This window comes from Micropterus dolomieu, linkage group LG21, assembly GCF_021292245.1.
Source record: "Micropterus dolomieu isolate WLL.071019.BEF.003 ecotype Adirondacks linkage group LG21, ASM2129224v1, whole genome shotgun sequence".
NCBI classification, from domain to species: Eukaryota; Metazoa; Chordata; class Actinopteri; order Centrarchiformes; family Centrarchidae; genus Micropterus; species Micropterus dolomieu.
This window is the reverse complement of record NC_060170.1, coordinates 16,629,206-16,637,169: the sequence shown is the minus strand read 5'-3', so window position 1 is coordinate 16,637,169 and position 7,964 is coordinate 16,629,206. Positions and strand designations below refer to the sequence as shown.

The 7,964-nt window shown below is 40.2% G+C and overlaps 1 protein-coding gene across 1 annotated transcript; it reads right to left on the bottom strand.

Annotated features, from left to right (window-relative positions):
- Positions 1-306: 306 nt before the first annotated feature.
- LOC123960134 (creatine kinase U-type, mitochondrial-like) lies at positions 307-7,964 on the bottom strand. The gene is made up of 11 exons (XM_046034696.1): positions 7,791-7,964; positions 6,699-6,803; positions 4,429-4,594; positions 3,708-3,906; positions 3,531-3,626; positions 3,194-3,415; positions 2,991-3,076; positions 1,992-2,115; positions 1,595-1,729; positions 1,386-1,511; positions 307-449 (listed from the first exon to the last, which is right to left on the bottom strand). The coding sequence occupies exons 3-11, from the start codon at positions 4,569-4,571 to the stop codon at positions 333-335; spliced, it is 1,248 nt and encodes a 415-aa protein (XP_045890652.1). The 5' UTR covers positions 4,572-4,594; positions 6,699-6,803; positions 7,791-7,964; the 3' UTR covers positions 307-332.

Sequence of the window (7,964 nt, the reverse complement as noted above, 5' to 3'; positions counted from 1 at the left end):
AATGTTATGGACCCACACTGTAAAGTACCTCACAAAAGTACATACTGTAAGTACTGTACTTAGTTTTTCATGTTGTAGGTTTCAGGTTATGTTTTGCTTGCCACTACAGAGGCTGTAACAACACCAACATTGTAAAATACCTGGTAATAATACAACTCAATTCATCAAGATTTAGTTTATTGTGTTTAGAGTTCATCTACATGCAATTCATTTATTGTGCATGTAAGTCAGCACAGTGCTATAAATGCCATGAATATCTTGTAAGACCAACAGTTTAACGACCAGCCGTTGGAGCGCCTGCTCTACTCCAAGATTCCCTGCAGAGGTGATGTTTACTTCCTAAACGGGGAGATGGGGGAGGGGATCTTGATGTCCTGCCCCTTCTCCAGCCTCTTCTCACATTCAGTTAGGTAGTTTATGCCATCAATCACCAGTTGTACCAGCTCGACCTGAGGATACATGGTTACTGGTGTCAAAAATCACGTGATTAATATGTACACAAGTTCGGATTACATTAGAGTTAATGTCAGTGCAAATGATCCACTATCGTCCTGATAATTATCTAACTCGGTGGTTTTCCCCGATGTGCCACTGAGGCTCAAGAGTAAGCAGGATTTCATTGGAACTAATATGAACTCCTGCTGAATCCAGTGATTAGTTCCTCCCTCAGGTCGAAAGAGTGCAAATGAGTGAAATCATCTGGTTTGGTTTGAAAGAAAAGTGAATATATTTTTAAACCCAGCTTTTGTACTTTTTCCTAAGTAACTTCTTTAAAATTAACTTCACTTTATTTGCTATTATATCCACAAAATACTGCACATCATGCCAACTTTCATGACTGGATATCAAAAGTGACACCTGAGGAAGACCATTGGTCGAAGCTGTCCGCAATTCTGTGCTGTGTGGAGTATGTTACTGACTAGTATACATGATGTTCCCGTTAGCCCCCACCCATCTCAACACCCACCTTTCCATAACCTGCTGGCATCTTGTGGCATTGGCAAGTTTAAACACTTTTGAGTTTAGCCTTTCAGGCAGGACTTTCTCTGCTTTGGTATCATGTGTTGAGTCTAATCACAACTATGGCCCTGACCTTAACCGTCTATGACCTTTAGCAGCCTTTGATTGGTAGTGCCTGTTGGAGGTCTTGATCACAGCCTGTGAGGAAGTGCAGCATCAAAGGCTCAGCTCAGGAGACAGAAGTCTTTTAACCTCAACCAGCACATCCCTGCCTGGATTACAGATTAAAGAACAGCAAGGGGTACGATTATTCACAGCCCACACCTGTCGGGATGTCTGCTCTCCTCTGACTGACTCTGTCGCTCTTTGGTTGTTGTTCATTTCTACTTTTACTTCAGCTGCTGCCTTCCTCTATAAGTGTTTACCTCAGACTTGCCCAGACGGTCGAGGTTAGAGATGTCAAAAGTGTCTCCAGTAGCAGCCGTGTCAACACCTCCTGTGCCTCTCTTCTGTAGCCTCAGGTTTTCCAGGATCTTTTTGAAGCGAGGGTCCTAGATCATAAACATCGCCCACATTACATCATTTTCAAACATGAGAACTTCAAACCGCCGTCCTCCTTGTGCATTTGCATTACCCTGCAGAGGAGGGGCAGGCGAATATGCACACCAGCCCTGAGCCCGGTGCCGAGGTTAGAGGGGCAGGTAAGGATGTAGCCCAAACGTTCATTCCACATGAACTCCCAACCTCTCTCCTGAATTAGATGCTCCACCTAAAGGTTATAAGAAATGACTATTTATATTTTTACACATATTAAAGATATTTTCAACAGGCTCTGGAGAGAAAAAGGACAAAAACTACAATTTTAGCAGATTTGTTTCTTGACTTGATTTCTGATGTTTTAATTCTACTGTCCATTTTGTTCTTATAGTTTAGTTTTATCTCTATTTATTAATAATAAACTATTTCATTTGGGGAGGAATTACTTAGATCCACACTGGACCATGATGGCGCAAGAAGAGATAGAGACATACTTGTTTAAGACCTCTGCAGAACCTTTCAAACACTCTCTTCATATTTCCTCCTTTTTCCATGGATATGATCCTTGTGTGGTCCTCCTCATTGATCCAGATTAGAAAGTTCTTCTCATTGTTGTGCCTGAGACAATCAAGAGGGCAGAATATCACTCCAATTCAAAGCTGGGTTTTGATGACAATGGTAATACTGTACATCTGCTGATAACTGATATCAACTGAGAGGAAAAACAATTTTTCAACCACATTCAGCAGAGTAAATGGCCCCAATGTCAGGCCAGTCTTGAGCTATGAACGCACAGGTGGTAAGGTGGGGGTCGGAGCAACATTTATCAGAAAGGAAATGATCCTGTAGTTAGAGTGTTGGAGATAAAGAAAGAAAAGAGGAGAAAAGACATTTTGAATCTGCAGAGGAGCGTGAAATGCGATTGGTGCAGAACAGCTGTTTGAAAAGAGTGACAGGGATAATTAAGACATTCAAACAGGAGATAGTAATCTATTAGTTGGGTCAGGGGGTCTGGAGGAGCTGCAAGTACAAGTTTCAGGATACCACCAGTGATGTATTAAGCACTTAATGTATATGAGTAAGAAAAATTGAATTTCCATTTATTGTGAAACTACTGACAATGTTTTTTGGTTATTTTAAGCCTTGCAGGAATGTGGGCATAATCTGTTTTTACATATTTTTACAGAAAAACATTGCAATCTTATTCTACTGTATAATCATCTTCGCTCCAGTTATATTGGTCCAATTGTGTGGTGGTGGTGCATACTGGTGTCTGATGTCAGTATTCCAAAATTCTTCCTAAATAACCCTTTATATCTAACAAATAAAATACTGCTACTTTGCTAAAAAGAAACTATGGAGCATGCACATTATTACTCAGCAAACCTGAGGCATATCTCTTCAAAAACTAAGTTTCTGGGTACTCTATGACTACAGCTTTTGCAGGTTCTCCCAGCTACAAAAACAGCAGTATGTGTTTCTCCTAATCTTACCAGATCCCACGAGCATCAGGCCAATCTCTGGCCATCCCAGCTGCCGTGAGCAGAGGTGACACAGGTTTATCAAACAGGAAGTGCTCCTGATTGGCCAGTAAAGGGACAGAGGAATTGGGGGGGACATAAGATGGCAAAGGTCATCAAAACAAAAGGAACAGAAAATAAACCTTGTCTTTGAGTCTGTGTGAATGTGCACTAACATCAATAAGCTGTTGCTGCTCTCTGTCAGACATCTCTCCCAGGCTGTAGTAGCGGCCAGCCAGGTCTCCCTTCAGGCCAGAAAGGGCTGTCACAACCACACGCTCCACTTCACGGCGCTCAGAGCGTGTGCACGCAGGAGGAAGACTCAGTCCACGGATGCTACGACCCGTACGCACACGAGACGACAACACGTAGCGCTCATCAAACACTCCTGAGGTGATCTGAGGAGGAGAAAGTATTAGGTCACTGCATGTAGAAGCGGATACAGAAATTGATGGATGGACAAGACCATGTGATGCAGAGGACAAAGGAGTGAAGAGAAAATGCAGGTGCAACCTTGGAAGCATCCAGGTCAGTGGGGTGCTTCATTGTGCGAGGGTCATAGCCATTGTGTCTATCCTTGATCACAAGATCAAAGAGCTCAGCAAACACCTGATGGGAAAATCAAACTCTCAGTTTTTCCAGTTTTAGGACGGAAGACACAACAACTCACTGCAAATATTGAACTCCAACCTCGTAGCTCTCCTCATCTCCAGCTACCATGCCCACAGTTTTGATGAAGGGGTGCCCAGGGTTGTCCACCCCGGTCTGGATGCATTGGTCAACTGTCCAGTTGTTAGGGGTTGTCTTGTCCCTCAGGCGTGCATAAATGGTTGGGGTCAGTGCTGCTGCCATGCAGTTGTTGTGCTTCCTCAGGTCAGGGAAATCTGCACTGTAGAAAGTCATCGACAACTAACTTAATGTTTGGATAAACACTTTTTAGTAGTAGTAGAGCTGTTTTCATAGTGTAGTGGTCTGTAACCCATCCAAAATAAATATTCTTTTTTTTTAATAAAACATTTAGTTTGCTTGAATGGTGATTCAGTAGTATGGGAATATAAACATGGATGTCTGCAGTTTTCCAAATGCCTTTACTGTACATATATACATCTAGAACCTTTTTATTTTGTCAATTAATAATAATTTTTAGTAAAATTATTAATTGTTTTATTAGTTATAATTATTGTTTGTTATGTTTGTTGTGCTATAATTCATGAGGAAGGCTTTGCCGAGGAGGGGACAAAAACAGTCACATTTATTATTATTATTATTATTATTATTATTATTATTATTATTATTATTATTATTATTAAATGTTTTTTAATGTAGGTTTGGAAACCTCCGTCAGCTGAAAGACATGTGCTGAAATATATTAAAGAAATGTTTTTACACGCACACACACACACACACGTACCTGGGTGGATAGAGCCTCTTCCTCTCAGCTGCAGCAGTGCTATCACTGAGGAGGTATCCCGTTGCCAGTGTGCCAGCTCCTATGCTGGCCAATATCACTGCTGTGTTACGGCCAGACATCATACGGGTGAATGAGTTTGCCATGGTAACCTGATCTGGTTTATTACCTGTTGAAAGGTCAGAGGGCAACAGTGAGTTTCCATCAACTTCAAATGTGTGTCATTTAGTTAGCCAAAATGTCCTGAAAAAAATGTCTAATTACAATTTCCAGTCTGCCAGTGGAAGGCGTTATTTGTGCCACTTTTAGTCTGGCAGATTGTTGCTGTCTGTCAGTCAAATGAAATATTTAAAATCTGGTTACATCTTGAGGAAAAGAACTGTAATTGAGTTTACAACTGGAGGATACCAAAGTGTAAATATCCATACTGACTGTTAATGGTAATAATTAGGTATAGTATCATTTGGGAATTATAAATGTCATGTTATGCGTTTATGTTTAACTCTGCTACTTTATAGTGTACACTGAGCTACTGGTTTAACCAAGCCTGAGCATAACTGGAGCCTCCTGTCTGAATGTCACAGATTACAATTGGAAGTGGGAATCAGATTGTTAAACCAGACTACCCACAGGCACAGAGGTAAAGGTATCCAAGCAGAAAATTTGTTCTAATATGACAATTTTTTGAAGAAATAAAGTTTGTGAGGATACAGATGGAAGCTGGCAGTACTTTTCCCACTGTTTGTCATTGAAGTCAACACCTAGCAAATGCTTAAGTAACCGATCCACCTGCAGTTTATGTGATGAGATTAATCGAGAAGCAGACAGAAGCCTTCTGATTGGTCGCTCCGGGGGAGCCACCAGCTCAGGTGATCAGGGGATCTGTGATTGATACTGAGGGAGACACCGCTATGTTAACACAATGTCTTGGCCTCTTCTTACACCTATCAGTCGGATAATGTCAATCAAATATCAGAACTGACCATATCTTTTCTCCGTTATTTTAGGATTAAAAGTACAAAATGGAAAATAGATGTATCAAAATACTGCACTCCTATGAGATGCTGACATTTCTTGCACATACCCATAATGCAAATACAAATTCTTCATCTGTCATAAGATATGGGTCAAATCCCTTCAAACACACACACACACACACACACACAGTATTGATAGTAGCAGTCAGTGAGGTTAAGTAAGTTTAGCCCTGGCCATCAAATGCTTAAGTAACAGATACATGATCCTTTCTGACATCCTGGGCCAGTCATCTGAGCAGAGTGTGCAGGTCGTGAGGACGAGTCAAATAAATACTTGAAAAGGTGAGATAGAGAGAAAATAATACATTGAGTTTGATAGGAGCTCTGGCAAAAATATGGATGTTTGGATGTCACTTTGAGGTCAGGGGGAGCGGTTAAAGTGTAAGAGGACACTAAAGAGACAGTGAGTGGAAAAGGTGGGATTAGAGAGATTCCCAGAGACTGGAAGATTAAAGGAAGACGGAACGTAAGGAGGAGAGTCGCCTGTACCCTTTGACCTTTCCTGAAATGGAGAAAGATATACTATAAAGCAGGGGTGGAAGAAGTCCTTAAATCATTCACATTTTTTTACTCAACTAAAATACCTCAAACTTGTACTGAAGTCCAATACTTAAGTTAATTTTTCTTACTTTCCACCACTGCTACAAAGTGAGTTTTGTTCATTTGAGTGGGTTTTGTTTGGGGATATTTTGTTAATCGATGTTGAGTGTAAGACGACCGGTCAGTCTCAGGCGTAGGAGAAACTGCTAGAGCTTTGATAAAGGGACAAATTAAGGGCACCAGTTTTTGACAGGTGGCTGGTCGCTGTTAATATCATGGAGATTAAGAGGCCCTAATGCAAGAGGCTGTTGTATAGGCTGTACGGTGTGTAAATGTTAACCCATGGAACAAGTAAAAAAACAAAAGGATGAGCCAGCTGATGAAAAGACTGAAGTCTACTGAGGTTTGCATTCGTGCTGTAAACCAAATCTTAATTTCTGTTATAGCTGATTAAAAACATTCAAAATGTATTAAATCCTAATTAGCTCTCACAACAATATAAATACATTGTCTTCTTTCAGAATATTTCACTTTTTAAAAAAAGAAAAAAGTTTGATCAAAAACACAAGTGAGTAATGTTTTAAAGTCAAACAACTGCTGTTAACAGTCAGTGTACTTCTTCAGGGGAAGTGTGCATGCATAAGTTGGAAGAACAAGAGCTGGGGAAAGATGGGGAGGAGAAAGTTCATCACTCACCTGAGGATTGTCTGAAGAGTGGAGGCAGCGAAGGGCCTGTGTGTTTCCTACAGCTCAGTCCAGAGAGGCTCAATCTGCAGAGTGAGAGCAGACTGAAGAACAGAGCTGGGATCAGTGAGAGAGAGAGAGAGAGAGAGAGAGAGAGAGAGAGAGAGAGAGAGATTGGGACACTGGCTCAGGATTAGCCTCTCACTGGGCAACAGACAGAAAATCCTCTTTCTACTGTCAGTCAGCATGTCTGTCTGCCTCTTCACACATGCACTCATACACATACTGTACATGCTCTCTCTAGCTCTCTCCCTCACACACACACACACACACAAACACACACATGCATCACAATGCATCACAACCTTTGTCATTTTGTTTCATGTGCTCTTCTTTACACTACAGATATCACTTCGTGAAAGACCATACATTCCTTCACACATTAATAACATAAATGGGATGATCAGTCAGTCTTAGCTGTTTCACTTAAGTAAAAGTAATTATTAGCAACAAAATGCACTCAAGGTATCAAAAGTACTATAGTATGGTAAAAATGTTATACCATTATATTAATGGATCATTATTTTTGGTGTATTAACAAGTAAGCAGTACTTCAATGTTGTTGTTGGTCAATGTGGAGCAATATTTTATTTACTAACAATGGATCACATTCTACAAACATAAACATAATAAGCCATGTTTTGTCTGTAAAGTCTTAATTTGAAAATAGCTCTTCAATAAATGTGTGAAGTAAAGTGAAGTGAATAGTGCAATATTTCTCTAAAGTAAAGTTGCATAAAATAGAAAGTACCTCAACATTGTTGATGTAGTACTGTATGGTAATCCCTCCAGATGTATATATAAAACACATATATATAAATATATACAGAGTCAGACATGGACAAAATTGTTGGTACCCTTACGTTAAAGACAGAAAAATCTACTATGGTCCCTGAAATAACTTGAAACTGACAAAAGTAATAATAAATAAAAATGTACTGAAAATTAACTGATGAAAATCCGACATTGCTTCTGAATTGTGGTTCAAAACAATAATTTTAAAAAACAAACAAATGATACTTGCTTGGACAAATATGATGGTACCTTGAACTTGAACTGATTTGTTGTGCAACCTTTTGAGGCAGTGACTGCAATCAAGTGATTTTTGTAACTCTCAATAAGACTTCTGCACTTGTCAACCGGTATTTTGGCCCACTCCTCATAAGCAAACTGCTCCAGCTGTTTCAGGTTCGAAGGGTGCCTTCTCCAGACGGCATG